The following is a 20091-nucleotide window of genomic DNA, read 5'->3' on the forward strand; positions in this document are numbered from 1 at the left end:
GCACTGCTAACTTTTTCTCATCTCTTTGCTGGTATGTCCTTTCCTTATGTAGTAGCCAGGCAATAAACACCTACCACACCGAGTACTTACACTAAATCATGTTATCTTTGGTTTTTGCCTTGCCTTGTGTCAGCTAGACTGAATCTTTGGTTTTTGCATTGACTTTTATAAAACATTAGCATTGTTTCGTTCCAGTTTTAGTAGATGTCTCAAAGGGGCATAAAAAATTAGCATTGTTTAGCTACAAAACTACTGACGTTATACTCCCCCCCCCCCCCCGCCCCACAATACATGGAAAAGCAATACTAGGTTCGGGTCCTGGATATAGACTAGATGAAGCTTCTTGGACAAAGTTCTTGAAACACTATTATCTAAGCACCTCTGTGGGTGAGGAAGAAATATTGAAATTTGGCTAGTATAGATTTACTAGGTGATTGCAACTTGAAAAACTTGTTAACCTGTGTAGCTTAATGCTTCGTTCCTCAACTTTTTGAATTTCATTATGGACAGAGAGCTGAATAGGTCCATAGTGACTTAACAGTTAAGCTTGATACTTCATGTCTGTGTGACTTTGATTGAGCTAAACTTGAAAAATTTACTCCTGTAGCTTAATGACTATAGTTGGTAACAGAAATCAGAATAGGTCTAAATATTCCATATAATAGTTTCATTACAGACATGAAGTATCAATCATATTACTTTAATCTTTAAGTTCCAGATAATATTTGTCAAAGTACTTGGATAAACAGAGATTTCAACAGTAGGCACCACAGACACTTCCCAAGTCCACACACTGTCCCACTTGTTGATAGAGAAAATCTTTGGTGTGTGCAAAACCTAGCTTGCAGGTATATCTTCCTAGTTGACTCCAAAAAAATACTTAAGATTAGGATGAACTCTCTTTCTCTCTTTACTGTCTGTCCCCACTATGCTATAGTAGTTCATTTTCATTTTTCTTTTGCTCCACTTGTAAACTTTACCCTACCATTTTTTTTTAAAAAAAAGAGCATGTAACTTTATCCCATGCAATTTCTTCATTTTTCTTTGTTTGAAAATGGTGGAATTGGAGCTAGTTTGCACACACTTTCAATTAACACAATGTTATCCACCAAAACTTTTCACAAATGGGGGAAAAAGAATATCTCCTAAACCCCCTTTTGTTTCTACTAAGATGTATTGATATGATGAAATTTTGTGTGCATACTAGCTAGACAAGTTCATTGAACACCCCTTTCTAATCTTTGTAATCATATTTCCTCTTATATAATCTATCTTTGCTCTTGATTAAGTTGTGTTCTTTTAGACCTAATGATTAAGCTTTTGGGATATAGCTCCCCCCGCATAAATGCAAAAGTACTTGAAAGTGGACCTTGAATTATTTATTTTTTATTAATACTTTTATATATATATAAAATTCTTTTCTTATTTTCCTTAAAAAAAATAAGACAGAAATAAGTGGATATCATTAGAATTGCGCACCTATTAACCTAAGTATTATTAATGAACAAATTAAAGCTGGGAAAGGAATAATAGGACCTCTCAGTGCTCCAATTCGTATTTAATTTTTTTAAGAAGAGCTAATAATGGAATCCTTCGTGTCAATATAAAATAGTCCCTCCCACTAACGATGACTCTGTTAGCCTCCCACCCCACTCACAAAACTTCATTTTCATTAACATGTGGAAGCATATTCTACAGAAAATAAACATAATTAGTATCTTAGTTGGTTTGTATAATAATGGGTAAATCGGTGCACTAAAGTTTTTGCTATGTGCGGGATCCAGGAAAGGGCCTGACCACAAGGATCTATTGTACGCAATCTTATCTTGTATTTCTGTAAAGGCTGTTTCCACGAATTGAACTCGTGACCTCCTGGAATGTGTGACAATAATTTGGTGGTGAGCGTTTTCATTCTGGTGAATCCAACATTATACGAATCTGAATTAGTCGGGTCAATGTGAACCTAAGATGATCATACATTAAATTTATTATTTATTAGTCAATTGAAGAGAAGCTATTTTGTGGTCATGAAGTTTACCCTTTTATATTCAATATCTCTACGGTGAAAAAAAGAAGGTATAATGATGAATGAAAAAATAAATAATTTAAATTTCTAAGTGGGGGATATTCCCCTTTCCCTTCACCTTCACTAATTCACTACTTTAATTTGTAGCAATAACATATTATATAAATTTGTTTCCACTTTACTTTTATGTATTCCTTCCTTGAGGTTTCCAACTCAAGATTTGTATTTTATGATAATAATGTATATGTGTGATTGTACTTTGGAGTTGTGGCTATTACTGTATTTAGTTCCATTAGCTAGTACTGCTCATGTAAGTGACAAAATATTATTGTAAAAGAAGCAAAAATCTTGATAAATTGACCAGTTCAATACCAAAAATTAAAACACATGGCATTGAACACTTTGTGCCTCTTTTTTCTGAATTAATAATGTTTTTTTTTCTTTTTTTAATTTTACAACATGACTTCCCACAAATAAATAATGTTATAGGATCAAAGTGTTCCACCATTTATTTTCCTCCTTCAATTAACCTCTAATATTAAATTAATGATCGCATAGTGTGGCCTAGTGATAAAAGAGATCTCAAATTCAAAAGCAATAGGTTAGAACAAAGTACGTTCAAGTTGTAGTCTTATTTATTTGGGTATTATCGAAAACTTGTTTGGATACACAAAGTCAATTACTTTTGGAGTTTGGTTTGAATGTATTTTTTTTTGCTTTTTGGTGATTAGATTATCTGCCATTATAGGTCGTATTAAAAAAACTGTTATTACAAAGAATTTTATGACCACTTTCACTTATTATAGACACACCACATTTATTTATTTGGATGGCAGCCATTCTTAAATACAACTAAGTGTTTGTTTAGCTCAAAGCGCACTCACACCGCCTAATATAAACGTGCAATAGTCTATTTACTTAATATGAAACTTGAATACAAAATGTTTTGGTAATGAGTGATCAATGGAGAAATTAAAATTTTCATTCCGATAATATATATATATATATATAATTTTTCAACGAAAAATATACCTAATCTAACAAAAAGGTGTTTAATTATGCCTGCAATTCAGATATGATTGATGATTAGTCATTAATGGTTCTTGCATGCGCATAAGAATTAAGTAAAAAACCAAATGCAAATACACACACACACAAAAAGATTAATTCGAGGGGAAAAAACACAATCATGTAAAGTGCTGGACCTTTGAATTTGAAACCCACCAAAAAAAACAAAAAAAAAATAAAGAAATAAAAAATTGTGGTAAGCTTTAGATGAGTCAAGACTTGGCTAGACTTAACTGAAGTGGGAAATAGATTGAAAGTTAGGAAAATGTCATTTTCAATCCCCCCCCAAAAACTTCCACTTTGTTAAAATGTCTTTCCAACAAAGATTAGTGCATAATACTGTTACCTTTGGGCCAAATTCCAAGATTGCACCTTCAAAAAGAATAAATCCATATTTACTTCAACATATTTATAAAATAAACGACTTAAAACCTAAATCAAACAACTTCCAATCGTTTCGTATTTGGAAAGAGGCAAGTAAGCACATGATAGTGAATAAATGACTTGTAAAAGTTAATTAAGTTGGCCTTTATGTATATATATATATATATATATATATATATATATATATATATATATATATATATATATATATATATATCACCATAGAATAAGTGTTTATTGTTTGTGTCAAACTTCTCTCGTATATTCATATTCAATGAAGAATAAACCAAAGATTCTAATTTTGCATGTGAGATGTTGAGAATACATGAGTTAAATAATAAAAACGTGTTTTCTCTAATAGCATAAGCTTTTAGATCAGATAATCACACATTTTAACATGATATCAAAGTCATATTCATCCAATTTATATGATTTATTGATGGTGAAAATAGTGCAATGTGTGGTCTATTGGGCAAAAAATTAAGTTGTATATATTGACTTGTGAATAATAGAGCTAATATATGCAACTTTTACATATGAGATAAAATTTGTTGTCAATTAAGTAGGTTTATAGTCTCTGATTTAATAAATGTCACAAACTACTACGAGATAATGGATTAGCCTTTTGCATGATAGATAGAGAAGGAATAAACCTATTAAGCAAAACGCATGTGCTTCTAATATTATGAAACAAAAGAATATTCTTGGAAGATTCTTCACAATTCGACATATGTGTATATGTAGTTGTTAGAAGATTAATTGAGGGGGGAAAACGTAGGATGTTTTTTAAGTTCTTACATAATATATAAAGACAACTCTTGTTTGGTTGATTGTGTATATGTGGTGGAAAATGTTGTAATCCAACACTGAATCATCATCACCAAACTTGTTCAACAAAAGTGTACTACTTATTAAAGTTAAACAAAATTATGATTAGGCAAAAAGTAACAAAAAAAGTGATTGTTTTTTTTTTTTTTTAATAATATCGCCTCTTAGTAGTGTTGAACGGATGGCTATATTATTTCTTGGCCTCCGGTTTGTTACGGGAGAAGGTTATTTATAATACTATATATTTTTAATTTTATAGATTTTTTATAAGAGATTTTTATTTTCATACATAAAAGATTCGAATATACATTTTCTTTATCATTTATATTCACTATCGCTATTGAAAACTTTTCTAATATTAACTAATTGGATCTAACGGTCATACATAAAGAACATTCACTTATGCACTATATTATTTTCTTTTTGGATTTCTTCCTTGTCATTATAGATATTGAGCCACAATATAATCTATATAATTTAGGTATATTATAAATTAATGTTTACGTAAGCACTATCTGATGCATTATTTTCATTTTATTTTATTTGTAAAAACATACTACTGAAATAATTGTCGTACGTATGAAATTTAAATTGACATAACATTAAGATCACACCCAGTATGAAAAGCACACATTTCCATTGACTTGTGTCAGCCAAAAAAAGTTGTTCACCCAACGCCCATTTTGCTTGCTGAGTGAACATATATTACTATATGATTTTTTTGGGCAACAATTATTAATTTATTATTTGATATTTTAGGAGAATATTCAAGAAGAAGAGACTAGTATTATATGTGTGTGTTGTATATAACAAAGTGTATAAAATGCATATTTCGATCATTTTTGATAAAGTAGATGATTGAAAGGTATATATCAATAGCTATCCCGTTTTCAAAGACTTTCAAATGGAGAGATTTTACTTGCCATTTGTTACATCTTGGCATATGAAAACCTAATTTTGTTAGATTATTTTGGAATATTCGGAAATAAATTTATATTATTACTTAAGCTATGGTTGAATATTCGAAAATATTGAGTGTGTCGTGCTACTTTTTTTTCTCTTATTAAAATGTGTATACTACTATAATGACGATTTTTGTAAAGTATCTACAGAGAACACTATATTATTATAGACTTTATTAATCAGGAAAACCCTTTCTTGTAATGCCATTTGTCAAGCCTTCATAAATAAAGACAATTTTTTCACCCTGTCACCAAAGCAAATCCCACTTTGATATCTATTTTAAGAGAAAGTACAAGATGTTAGTGGATGTGGAGTATAATAAGTTGAAATGTTAAAATAATGATATTTTTTTTTATCTCAATTTACGTAATATTATTTGAGTCGACGTGAACATGGCTCCTTTCCTAAAGCAGACTAATTTGGTAATTTACTTTATGGAATTTTTGAAGTTGGTCCTTTTCACTGCATTCATTTTCAATAATGACAAAGATAAAGATCATGGATATAGAGAAACCAAACATGTGTGACAAATTTTCATGTTATTTGGATAAAATCTGTTTGCCAAATATGAATAGTGTATTTATGTCTGTATAACTTCATAAGTTTCTTTACTATTTATGAGAAAATCATAAAATTAATCAATTTATTTTCATGTAAATTATAGATCATCCCAAAAATAGCCGTCCTACCTTGGTAGGAGTAAAATCTACGTACAATTTACCATTTTCAGACCCCACATTGTGGAATTTCACTGAATCGTTATTGTTCTTGTAAATTATAGATCATAAAAGACATATTTTACATTAAGTTATAATATCTACAAAACATCATTATTTGTTTGGCTCAACCCACACACACCATAAAATAGAAATTATAGAATCATCACATATAGAAGTTAAAATATATGAAAATACCACTGTCTTTTTCAAAAGAACAAAAGTGATTAAATTAATTAATAGAAGCCAAGTTGGGAGCAATGTGACGATTATTACAGGCACAAAGGGTAGTTTTGGAAATATGAGATGGTGACAGTTAGCTTGTACAGCAGAAAAGAGTAGAAGAATACATACATACAAAAGAAAGAAAGTAGTAGATACTATGGTATATTCTTCTTAATAAAAAGTATATATGGGGTTTTATGAAAAATAGTAACACTACTCAGAAATCTTCATTTAACATTCAAGAATTCATTTTTATTTACACAGAGACAGAGTGGAATAAGAGAGTTGATTAGAGAAAAAAAGGGGTCGGTGATTTTGCAACTTTAATGCTGCCATGTTTGTGAGATTTGAATATGAGTGGATTATGGGAATTTAGGGAGGTGATTTGCCTCTCTGAATTCCCTTAATCCTTCTTTTTCTTGGCTTTTTTGGTTGAGGGTAATCACTGTTTGTTTAGAAGAAAAAAGAAAGGATTTTTCTCTGGAAAGTAAGAATTTTGCAAGAGGAAAAGATTGGTTGGAGTGGGGTTGCTTCAATTTACTCATTTAGAGGTGTCTTTGGTTGATATGAGCATAAGAGGGAAAAAAGATGGTAACTTTCTCAATTTCTAGCTACTTATATAATCTTGTTTCCTTTGTCTCCCAAGACTGTCTCTCTCTTCTTCTTTTTTTCTCCTTTTTGCTGTTTGCTCTTTAGCCTTTAGTTGTTGGAATTATCCAGCATCTGTATTTGTTCACCTTGATGTAAATGCTTCTGAAACTTCTCTTTATGTGTGTAATATGCAGTGAACAAAGCAATGAAATTTTCCTTCTTATTTGTGTTATTTATGTGAAGGTGTGTTTTGTGTTTGAATTTTATTGAACTTTTTGGGATATTTGCAGCTTCACTCAATTCAAAAGGATACTTTTTTTGAGTCTTGATTCAAAGATGAAAAGGTCTGTTTTCATTGAAATTTTAGGACAGCGAAAAGAATAGAACACCAAGTGAAATTCTCAGATGCAATTTGCTTTATTCACTACGCCTAGTGTCTATATGACCATCAGAAGAGGAAAATTGATATCAAAAGAGAAAAAGGGAAAAATAGTGTTTTTGAGATTTGGCAATTATTTACTAACTGGCTCATGATTGATTAAGAATAATAATAACACATTTTGTCAAGGTGCACCCAAGCTAGCCCAGACACCACCACTATCAAATGGAAGGAACAAGGAATGTAATTGCACATGTCTCTTATTAGTTATTCCATATTCCTATAGCTGTTGGGAGATTTTTTTTCTCTTTTTTCCAATAAGCTGTTGGGAGAATTTTATTTACTTGTTTTGTTCTTCTCTTTTCCTCCTTAGATGGCGGATGATTCTAGTTTGTGCTTTTCGGACATGCAAGGATAAAATTAGGTTTGAGTTTTGATATGCTTTGGGATGTGCATCCATTATTTAAAAACGAAGTCACATGATAGATGTTGAGTGTAGCCTTTAACTTTGATTCCGAACACCTGGGCGCTCAGGGAAGTACATCTAGAATATTGTCTATATAGTCAGAGAGGATAAATAAGAAATCATAGAGGGTCTTCAGGTTGAGGTCTTTAAGGATATGTGCAGTACAACCTATTGTCAAACCAGTGAAAAATCTCTATTGAAACTAGATGCACCATATACTCTATATGTAGGAGCAAATATTGTTTATTAGCGTGTGGCTTGTCCTACTTCTGAAGTGAGAACTGGAATCAGAAATAATAGATTTTTAGATACTTTTCATGCATTAATGCATTTGAAAGCTTAACACCTGATCCCAAGCAAGCAAAATCATCGATAATCAGAAACTTAACATTATTTGGGCACACGGAAATATTCAAGTTTGAGGAATGAACTGAGAGAGGATAAGGGTGAGGTATGATGTTAATAAAAGTTAGGCTAATAAATTGGATGAAATTGTGAAAAAAGAAAAGTTAAAGCTGAACAAGAAACTCATTGCTCTCACTTAGAGTAGATACTCAATGTCAAAGAGGTGGACTCTGGACAAAAACACAGATAATATAGTGACTGATGATTGAAAAAGCCTTGGAGTCTTATTCCACTATTAAGATCTTAGATCTTAAGAGATTCAATTTATAAAGAAAAACTCCAAGATCTTCTCTGAGAATATAGTTAATGTCATCACTTTTCTAGAAGTCTTTCTATTTACCAGGATCAAAACACCTTGTATGAATCTCTTCTCTTTGGAAGTCTCAAACTAAGTGTTCACACAGAAAGAAAAATGGATGTTTCAATAAATAGATATCAAATGAAAGCCTAGATAGAGATATATGTTAAAGTCATTGATGTAATAATTCCAAGACCTAAATTATTATTTAATGACATTAACAAATTTCAATTTGGGGCTCATCACTTTGAGGCCTTTTATTGAAGGGAATTATAATAGGTCTATTCTTATTTAATTGCTGTGCAACATATTTTGATCATTGGGAGTATAAACATGAGATGATCATTTTCCCAATACCATGATGTTTGGAGGCATTTCTGTCCTGCTCTATGAAGTGGTTGATTTTACTAGTGTTGTTAGCCAGAGAACTTTGATCCTTATATGGTCTTAAATTTATCTCGAGGTGTTGAAGGGTACCCATGGATTTGGGTTTGACAATTAGCTGAAGATAATTTTTTCTGGTCAGACAAAAGCACGCTGAAGCAATTAACTATAGAACTTTAATTGATCTTATTGTAGGTTCAAACAACAGCTAAATGAAAAACTGTACATACAAGTTCAGCCATCACTCAATTAATCTTTAAATATCAAGTTTCACTTAGAAATTGGTCCTTTTTCATCTTAGAATTTCTTGCTATGTCTCTATTGCAATGTAGACTATGTATCTGTTGGCCAAAAGAAACTGTAGAACTGGTCTTTTGCTGCTTTACATATCAAATAGCATTGTGTTGAAATTTATATCTATTCTGCTCTCAGGTTTCATGAATATTTTGAAACAAATCAGTTTGATTTGACAAAGTTGGGTTCCACGGTCAAGCTACAACATTTCTGGCAAGGATTTCCTGATAGTTCTGTGGGTCACAGATCAATCAACATTTTCTAAGCAGCTTCCTTTGCCGAACATTACTCAAGAAAGGATATCTTTTCGGCATTTTAAACACTTAAGCCAACACATTTGTCTATTTCTGGTTGATTCAACTGTCCAAGACATCTCTTTTGGGGCAAATCTTCTTTTGGCAAAATTCCCTAGGCCTTCGAGAGGAGCAAATTCTCTTACAGCAAAAGCATATATTTACGTATGTGTCTCTCTATTGGCTCTGCTGGGCAAATCTCCTTTGGCAAATTGTGAAGTTCCGTGGTTTGGTGGTTCTTTGCTGTGATTATATTCTAGGTGTCATCTTCCTTTATTGGTAAAAAATTGATCCATATTTCTGGCAAGTTGGACTTCCTCTTCAACCTGTTAGGAAGAACTGAAGCGGCACTTCTACTAGGACCACAATTAATTGGAACTTTCTTCTCCACGCAACCCTTCCAGTGGACTTCGTTTCTCTGGGCAAATCTCCTTTGGCATTTCGGAGTTAGTAGACTCCAACACCACTTTTTTGTCTTTAGGGCAAATCTCCTTTGGCATTCATCTCCTTTTGGAGATACTATCTTGGTCTTTGTTTAAACAACAGATTGACCTAGACATGTTATTATCCTTGGAAATATATATCAGTCATCATCGGCAGTATTGTTACTCGTTATCAACAGGTGATCCATATCAATTTGTAAGTTTGTATCGCGCAGCAAGGATTTGCAAGTGACTTTTGTGGTATGTCTTTACTCATCATTTATTTGTCCGTGTAATTTATCTTCAGTTATATCATCTAAAACCAATAGAGATTGTGCTTAGTTCAACTTAGTTAAGCTGATCATGATTGCCATTTTATCCTATTCAAGTCATCCAAATCAATTGTTCTTGATTCTGAATAACTATAGTGCATTACTTCATATGAGCCACTGAATAATTATGAAGCATCATAATGTAGTGTTAACTGTATGTTAATCTTTCAAGTCAAAGTTTCAGTCAGTTGTTTGTATCTATAGAAATAATTTGAACTATTTAAGCACCAAGAATCACTGACTGCAACTTTTATTCCTATACTATGCTTTTTTAACCCTCATTTCTTGACTTATAAATTAGTATTTCTCAGATTGCAGAATATATTTTGCTAGATTCCACATTATGGATACATCTCTAAGTGACTTCGATAGTTTCAGTGAGAACAGCAGTTATGATGATCAGGATTATGTTGAATATCTGTATGGTGGGCATGCCTGTTCTATTCTTTCAAGTCTTGAGGAAAGCATCGGTAAAATCGATGATTTCCTCTCTTTTGAGAGAGTGTTCATGTATGGGGACATAGTATGCTCCGAAAAAGACCCATCTGGACAGATGGGAAAAGTGGTCAACGTCGAGATGACTGTTGACTTGGAAAATATTTATGGAAGCAAAATACGAGATGTTAACTCAAAAGATCTTGTCAAAATACGTCCAATTTCAGTTGGGGATTATGTAGTGATGGGGCCATGGCTAGGGAAAGTGGAAAAGATTGTCGATAAAATTAAAGTTCTCTTTGATGATGGTGCAAAGTCTGAATTTTCAGCAGAAGGTTCAGAAATACTCACACCCATTTCCCCTGATTTAGTTGAAGACCCACAATATCCTTTCTATCCGGGTCAAAGGGTGCAAGTTCAGTCTGCATCTGCCTCCGGGTCAACCAATTGGTTATGCGGTGTAAAAAGTGGCAAAAGAGAGCAAGGTACCATTTATGCTGTGGAGGCTGGAGTCGTGCATGTAGATTGGATTGGCTGCGGCAGTCTTGGTTGTGAAAAGATGCCTAGTCCTCCAACTTTGCAAGACTCAGAAAAATTGACCTTGTTGTCTTGCTTCTCCCATGCAAAGTGGCAGCTTGGAGATTGCTGTGTACTTCCAGTTGCTGACTCTAAGAACATTGTGAGAAAGAGCGTTCAAAGCTCACCTTCCTGTGGACCAATGGAAGAAGATAGGCAATTAAACAAGGCATCTCAGAAAAGTAATAGGAGCTCAACTTTTTCGCAAGTTGCAGTAATTTCAAAGACAAGGACAAAAGTTGATGTTTTATGGCAGGATGGAAGCATGACTACTGAATTGGACTCAGATTCTATTTTCCCGGTCAATATTGTGGACGCTCATGAGTTTTGGCCAGAGCAGTTCGTGCTTGAGAAGGGAATGGATGATGACTCATCTGTTCCTAGTCCAAAACGGTGGGGTGTGGTGAGATGTGTTGATGCAAAGGAGCGAACTGTGAAGGTGAAATGGACAACTTACTCCTTGAATGAACCAAATAAATTTAGGGTTGAGCAAAGTGAAGAAATTGTGAGTGCATATGAACTGATGGACCATCCAGACTACTCATACTGTTTGGGTGATGCGATTTGCAAGTTTTGTGAGGATCAGCTTTTCAGTCTTGATGGAAAGAGTTTAAGTACGCACATGTTCTCTGAGACTGGCATGGACAACAACACTGATCTTAAGAATGTTGATACTGGAAAGGCTAATTTGGATTTTCCCAGATATGATCATTTATCTTGCATTGGTATTATTGTTGGCTTCAAAGATGGTGATATTGAAGTAAAATGGGCTACTGGTTTTACAAGCATGGTAAGATTATTCTACTTTCTGTTCTTTTATTTTTCAGGGGTTAAACCCTATGTTTTTTCTGTCTCTTTGTTTCCCAAAGCTGAAAGTGAGTATGACATTTAACCTGATTGGAAATTCAAATGGATACTTACTGTCTATTGATATTACCACTCATGCTTAGCTGATTTCCTCCAATCACTTCTGTACTGTTCTTTTTACATTATTTTTATCAAATTTGATATTTTTTGGCTTAAAGTTGATAAGAGGAGAGAGCTTGAAATTTGTAACCGGAAGGATTTGTTATTTTAAGGAATATTGGTCACATGGTAAATGTTGAAAGTAACAAATACTGTACCAAGGGCTAAAATGTTTTGAGAAACTTCTTCGTAATCTATTGTTTATGCATTGAGCTGGCTCAAACCTTGTCTTTATTCATATATGCTCATCAGGTTGCACCCTTTGAGATCTACCGGATAGATAAATGTGAAGCTGCTGTTTCCATTTCTGTATCCGATGCTGAAAATGCTGAGTCATCAGGTGTGGAGATGAGTTCAAATGAAAGTCAACTTTCAAAGCATGAGGAAAAGGTCAGTCTAATTGCCTCCCCGTGTGTTGTGCCTTCATTGTGATTGCAAGATCATTTGGCATACACATTAAAGGCAGCTTATATTGCATGGATTTTCATTAGATATTAGGTATCCATATTTCACAATCTTCAACTTCTCATGTGAAAGTTTGACAGTTAAATTTTTTATTTTCAGGACTTGCTGAAGTTTGGTTGCAACGAGAGCTTGTGGGATTCTGGTTCCTGTTTGCTTTCTCGAACTTCTATTAGCTTTTTCTCTAGTATCACCTCAAGTCTTTTTGGCTCCTTGAGCACATCAATGTTTGGTACATACCAAGCTATATCAGAAGGCCAGAAATCAAGGATTGTCAATGAGGAGGAAATCATAGAACTTAGCCATCTGAATGCAGGAGTTCCCACATTTGAGGACTTGAACGGTTCACCTGAAATGGAACTAGAGCTAGGACAGGAAACTACTGAGGGCCAAAAAGATGATGCTTTGCCATCTTCCAGCAAGCTGCCTGAACATTTTAGACAGTTTGATGTGGTCACCGATTTCTCAGACCACCATTTTGCAGATGGTGCTGGAAAGGCCCAGTTATTCCAGGTTCAAAATACTTTTTGCTTTTCCCAATTGAACATGTCTGCTTACTGTTCTTTTTACTACACTCTTTTCCGTTCTTTAATCTTTCTATTACTTCACAGGTGAGAAGAGGTTGGCTGAAGAAGGTCCAGCAAGAGTGGAGCATTTTGGAACGTGATCTTCCTGGTGAGAATTTCAACCTACTTTTCTGTTCTAGGATGTCTAATGATGTGATATCTACATTCTGCTATAGTTTTCTATATCTACCGATGTTTTTAGCAAGTATAAGTCATACTTGTTAAGCTGAAAGATGGTTGAATGGGGGAATAGAATGTCATAACATTGGGAATGGTCAAGCTACTCGTTCAATGAGAATTTGCAAAATGTGCAACGAATTTTAATACCTGAAATATTTTTCTTCTGTAGCTTATGGAATAGGATAAATATCCATGTGCGCAAATGGTAATTCCTTTGATAGGGCAGTCCACCAGTTTTGTGTTTTGTCTGTGCATCAGAGCAAAATGATTGATCTTTTATTCAAAATTCATTTTGTGGGTTATTCCATTAGATCTTCGCAAGAAGAACAGCCAACAAATTAGATTTTGTACTTGGTCTAATATGAAAAGTAAATTTAAAAGGTAAGAAAAAGTGCCATTGTTGGTTTGATGTTTCTGATATAATGTGCCAATTATTTATTCTTTGCTGTTTGTAGCGGCCCCTCCGCCACATCTTAATTTCTTAAGAAAATTCCCTTTTCTTTAATTGAATGTTGGTTGATAGCTGTTAAAAGATAATGACTTTCACCTGGGAAGAGAGAAAGTTCGGAGTGATGACGAGTGGTATGAACATCAACCAACTGAAAGATTCCAACTTTAAGTTTGGAAAAACCAAACAAATTATTGCTCAAGTAGGAAAGCATTTGGGGGGAGGAGCTGAGATATAGACCCTAAATATAACACAACTCAACTGTGCTTAATCTTTTTTTCTTTTCTGGGATACAGCTGCACAATATCTGATTGTATCAACAAGAAACCTCTTTATCATTGAATATATGGTTTACTGTGCTTTTCTTTGGCTATTTATCCATACTGACTTTATTAAAACTTGAAATAGAGACTATCTATGTACGCGTCTATGAGGAAAGAACCGATTTGATTCGAGCAGCCATTATTGGTGCAGCTGCGACTCCGTATCATGATGGAGTCTTCTTCTTTGATATTTACCTACCTCCGGACTATCCTCATGAGCCACCTGTAAGTAAATCTCTATGGCTTGTGGTGTTTATCGGTAACATGATGCACAAGTAGTTGCTTATTTCCACAATGTTCTGATTGATAGACATGAGCCTTGCCTTCATTTGGAAGCTGAATTCATATCATATGTATCCATTAGATCTTACGCATTGTTAGGCATCCAATTATCTAACTCCGCCATCCAATTGTGAAATCCAATCTGTTTCGTGATTTATAAGATCAAGCATACACTTTCTGGATAAGCTTATTTTGATTTTGCAAAAATGAAATTGTGCAGATGGTCTACTATCACTCTGGCGGGCTTCGTGTCAATCCGAACTTGTATGAGTCAGGAAAGGTCTGTCTTAGCCTCTTAAACACATGGACAGGCTCTGGAAATGAGGTGTGGAACCCCAAAAGTTCCACGATTCTACAAGTTCTCCTCTCTCTTCAAGCTCTTGTGCTCAATGAAAAGCCTTATTTCAATGAGGCTGGATATGATACACAGATTGGAAAAGCTGACGGTGAAAAGAACTCCGTCAGCTATAACGAAAATGCTTTCCTTGTGACCTGGAAGTCCATGTTATACCTGCTCCACAAGCCACCCAAGGTAAATGATTTACATTTGAAGGTTTCCAATCTTCATGGCATGTTCAGATTTCAGATAAAAGCTTGTACAGAAGACATGTTAAGAACTGGAATTTGGACTTTGGCAACATAAAGTTCTAAGAGTTGAGTTCTATGGTCATTCAACTAATAGTTACTATCATAGAAAGTTACTTTCTTTGTTGAAGAAAATTGGAATCAAGAAAGAAAGATGATTTTCTAAGATAATAGTAATTATGAGTTGAGTGACCATATTAGAAATCAACCCCAAAATTATTAATTAACACCAAAAAAAAATTTATATTCCAACAATAGAAGCACTTTCCTTTTAATCTGAAAGCTTCTGAATTTCTTGGTCAATTATGCTGCAGCATTTTGAGGCATTTGTGCACGAGCACTTTGGTCACCGATGGAAAAACATTTTGTTGGCTTGTAAGGCGTACATGGATGGAGCACCAATTGGTTCCGCATTTCAACCCAAGAACCAGGACCAAGAACCAATCAAAGGAAGCTCTACGGGATTCAAGATTATGCTTGGCAAGCTTTACCCTAAACTCGTGGAGGCATTTTCTGACAAAGGTATCGATTGCAGTCAGTTGTCCGATTAAGAGTAAGCTATGCACCTGTGTAATAAAAACTTTACCAATATGTCTACAATTTCAGTATTTGAACTGGCCCTGATGTGGCTGTTGCTGTGTTAATTTAAAGTGTGCAGATGTGTGCTCTGTGTGTGAGAGAGTGGGGGGGGGGGGGGGGGGGACCTATTTGAACCATAATTGTGTACATATGCATTGCAATTGTATATTAGATTGAATAAATGGTTGAACCTTGTGATTAATGTTTACTATGTTCTCCAGTTGTTTTGAACTTGTTGTCTCAGACATGAGGTAGGTTGTTTACATCACATCCCTTGGAGTGCGGTCTTTCCTCGGACCCTGCTAACGCCGGATGCTTTATGCATAGGACTTCCCTTTTTACTCCTAGTCAGTTGTCACAACTCACAAGAGTGGTTGAGAACTCCTAAGCACTTTTCTACTCTCTTTTGTTCCCCTTGTAAATGTTGATATTTAAATAGATCTCGTCACATGTTGGCAAATGGCAATAGTGACATACAATACAATTTTAATGACATTATTTTCCTACTGCAATTTTATAACATACTTTTAAAGCTATACAAAATTGTGTTTCATAATATTTTTTATGTGAATTTTATTTCACATGAGTACTCTAATTTACATCAAGATTATTTGAAGTAATAAATAAGACGTTACTGAGTTCTGATTTTCTTATAACTTGCAATTCTAAACGAAACTATTAAAAGAACGTTTATTGCATGCCAATTTACTTCAAAATTTGGTGGATAGCTTTATGTTACGTTATCGTTGAAATACAAATAAAAATAGATTTATTCTTTATCTCTTTTAATCTTTCAACTATATCTAACCTTCTTATTTCCATTTCTACTAGTATAGTTTTAATCGTAACTAATTTAACCATAATAAGTACTCGTCAATTGAGATAAGGAATCACAAAATATCTTTTCCTTAAAAATTGTTCATAATTTACCTCATATATTAACAGTCAAGCACAATGAATACTTCTCGTCTACTTTTTAAACGAAACGTGAAAAAATATTTTGAAACAAAAAATATCTGTTTAAAAAAATTAGGTGTTAAAGTTCTCTGGATCTCACACTTCTCCCTACACAAACGTAAAGATGTTATAATAATACAAAAGACTATGTCAAATGACATGTCTAATATAAGCACAATGATGAAATTATATGCTCTTTCCGTCTTTCTTTCTTTTTTATGGACAATAGAGTATCTTGCTATATTATCTTACTGGAAACTGGATCCTTCCATCTGTATAAATATCAAATAATGAGCACTTTAGTATATACGGAAAAAAAAACCTAATTGTCTTTTATTTACTATCAAATTCAAAAATTCACAATAGAATTTTAGAATTTAATGCCAAAAAAGAAAAAGAAAAAGAAGCAAATCAACAACTATAATATAGAACCAAAAAAAAATCCAAAAGGGGAGACAAAAAGGAAAAAGAATTACGTGTAGTACTTTTCTGCTATATATATTGATCAGCCGTTGAAGTTTGTACAGTATGCTCTTTGAGCACCCCATAACAATGGAGAATTCGTCAGCTCCATCTTCATTACAAAACCCTAGTTCAAGATTCAAACTTTCTATGTTTCCAAGAACCCCATTTCTCAAATTCCAATATGGTCATCTTATTCTCTTAATTTTCGTCCTTGCCCTTAACTCCTCCGTTATCGGTGGAGTTTCATATCCACCTGAATTTCCTCAGATCCCATACCCACAATACTGCAACGAAGTCATTCCCAGTACCCCTTTGGCCCAAACTTTAACCCCTTTTAACGCTACATCGTTTTTCCTCACTCTTACCAACGCGTACATACACGCGCCGGCGGATAATGCCGGGAAATTCAAGCCGAAAACCCTTAATTTCTACACAGAGAATGTTTATCCGACCCAAAATGGTAAAATATTTAAACTTGAGGGTGGTATAAGGTTTGCAGGAAGAATTGGTCCGGAGTTTTTCGGTGAATTTATACACCGGCGGCAACTCCGGCTAGTTTATCACCGTCCACCGAGGTTTCCTACCAGAGGCTTCGGGAATTCAAGGGAGTTTCGGGTTTCCGGTTTCTGGGATTCGAGTACTGGAAAGCTTTGTATGGTCGGATCAGGTTTGAAGAGTTTAAGTTCTATTAATGTTGTTCTTAAGTTGAATTATTTGAATTCATCTGATATTTTGCATAGTGTGGTTAATGGTACATTGCAAAGGATTGATGTGAATGATAAAGATGTATATACTAAGCCTGTTGAAATACTCGGTATGTCTTTGAGGAATTATGTTTATACTTTGATTGATAAAGAGGTTGAGAATAGTGGTTTTAGTGAATATGGTGATTGGTCTAATGTTTCTCTGGGAATAGACCAGGATAGTAGCTTGTGTGCAGTTATTAGTCGTGCTGGGACTATGGAAATGATGTATTTGGGGAATTGTAGCAATGGGAATTGCGATTTTCTTGGTGGTAATTTGTCAAATTTTAGGCCGACCTTGATGTGGTTTAATGAGATTGAGTGTGAGGATAATGGAAGAGGGAGGTTCTTGTTAGGTTTTGGTGATGGTGTGCACACCCGGCCAACTTATTTGATAAATCAAACATTAGTTGCTGAAGGGAAGTGGAATGAGAAGACAAAAACAGTTGACATGATTGGTTGCCGGATTTCCAATGGAAGTGATGCAGCTGAAAAGTGTACTGTTGGGGATTGTGCTATGAGGCTGAGTTTGAGGTTGCCTAAGCAATGGACCTTGAAGGAGAGGAGTGTTGTTGCTGGGGAGATTTGGAAAAGAAAAGACTCAAATGAGTCAGGTAATTATGGTAAAGTGGCCTTGCACAGTGTAAGAAATCTGGTTAACAGAATTGATGGATTGACATATGAGTATACTGTGATTGATAATGTGACGAGGTCTTGTGCCAAGGCACTGACCTATAAAGGGAAGGGAGGGAAGTATCCCGATGTACATTCATCTGATATGAGATTTGATATGACTGTGAGGAACAGGAAAAAAACAGATATTTTCAGTTATTCATCTCCATTGTCTGTGGGGAATAAGTTTTATCGGTATGTATCTGGTTCTTCTGTTCAAGTGAATGACAATCAAAGCGCTGTGGTCAACATAAGCTATGTGCTGCACTTTGTTGCTCCATCTCAGTTCTTGTACAGTGATGAGCATACTCCTTTGACAACTGAAATTTCTGCTGAAGGTTTATATGATTCGAAGAGTGGACATCTTTGCATGGTTGGCTGTATGTATTTTTCATCACGTCATGGGATTTTACAGAGAAATTCTTTGTTAGACTGTGAAATTCTAGTTAATATTCAGTATCCACCTTTGAATGCTAAAGTTGCCCGTGGTGTTAGAGGCACCATTGAGAGCCTGAGAAAAAAGTCTGATCCTCTTTACTTTGAACCCTTGGAACTTATATCAAATTCCGTCTACATTGACCAAGCCAAAAATTCCATGTGGAGAATGGATCTGGAAATGACCATGGTTCTAATTTCCTATACACTTGCATGCATCTTTGTGGGTCTGCAGCTATTTTATGTGAAAAAAAACCCAAGTGTGCTTTCGTTTATCTCTGTTGTCATGCTAGTTGTACTCACACTGGCACACATGATCCCTCTGTTGCTGAACTTTGAAGCTCTATTCTTGGTCAACCGGGAGAAGCAGAATGTTTACTTTGGTAGTGATGGATGGCTTGAAGTAAATGAGATTTTAATTAGAATCATGACGATGATAGCATTCTTGTTGGAATTCCGTCTTCTTCAACTCACATGGTCTGCAAGAGCAGGTGATCAGAGCCCCAAAAATTACTGGATATCTGATAAAAAGGTTCTGTATTTGTCTTTGCCAATGTATATTTGTGGTGGGTTGATTGCTTATTTTATCCATCTTTCAAGAAATCCTCACCAGTTGAAGCTTCAATTGTCGCCTCGTTTTCATTATCAACAGCGAACTTTCTGGGTTGAGCTTAAATCATATGCTGGTTTGATCTTGGATGGCTTCTTGCTTCCTCAGATTATGTTCAATTTATTCTGTAACACCACTGAGAGGGCTCTCACCCCTGGTTTCTATATAGGAACTACCCTTGTGCGCCTAATGCCACATGTATATGATCTTTACAGAACTCACAGCAATGCGTGGTCGTATGATTACATTTATGGAAACCCAAAAATGGATTACTACTCCACTGCTTGGGACATCATTATCTGTTGTGGGGGCCTGCTGCTTGCTGTTCTCGTTTTCTTGCAGCAGAGATTTGGGGGCCGTTGTTTTCTTCCCAGAAGATATAGAGATAGCTCCGCGTATGAGAAAGTTCCCGTAGTCAGCACTGAGTCAATTACAGAAGCATAAACTGTCAGCAGATATTTTATCCTTGATTTCTGAAGAAACTTTCATTCCTTCTGTCACTAGTTTCATTAGCTTCCAACACTGGCTATTTATACGTCAAAGATAAGTATTTACTTTAAGCCTGCTAAAGAAGGATACATCTGGCAAATACTCTCTAAGTTTCTATACATTGTTAGTCAACTCTTCTTTCAGACACTATCACTATGAATATTTTGAATCTAAGTGGGACTTGTTCATATAGAATACGAATCTTGTGGAATCTGTCTATGCTTTCTGATTTGGCCCTCATATT

General features: G+C 34.6%; 2 protein-coding genes across 2 annotated transcripts; both read left to right on the forward strand.

The window, feature by feature from the left end:
• Positions 1–6400: 6400 nt before the first annotated feature.
• On the forward strand, positions 6401–15684 carry LOC129872106 (probable ubiquitin-conjugating enzyme E2 24). Its single transcript, XM_055946979.1, has 9 exons — positions 6401–6801; positions 9166–10003; positions 10386–11875; positions 12304–12441; positions 12616–13026; positions 13125–13188; positions 14116–14255; positions 14533–14844; positions 15212–15684. The coding sequence occupies exons 3-9, from the start codon at positions 10418–10420 to the stop codon at positions 15446–15448; spliced, it is 2760 nt and encodes a 919-aa protein (XP_055802954.1). The 5' UTR covers positions 6401–6801; positions 9166–10003; positions 10386–10417; the 3' UTR covers positions 15449–15684.
• A 1196-nt stretch (positions 15685–16880) lies between these two features.
• Positions 16881–20066, forward strand: LOC129873517 (uncharacterized). Its single transcript, XM_055948628.1, has one exon. It carries the CDS (start codon positions 16962–16964, stop codon positions 19800–19802), a length of 2841 nt encoding a protein of 946 aa, XP_055804603.1. The 5' UTR covers positions 16881–16961; the 3' UTR covers positions 19803–20066.
• Positions 20067–20091: the final 25 nt, after the last annotated feature.

Source organism: Solanum dulcamara, chromosome 11 (assembly GCF_947179165.1).
Source record: "Solanum dulcamara chromosome 11, daSolDulc1.2, whole genome shotgun sequence".
Taxonomy (NCBI): Eukaryota; Viridiplantae; Streptophyta; class Magnoliopsida; order Solanales; family Solanaceae; genus Solanum; species Solanum dulcamara.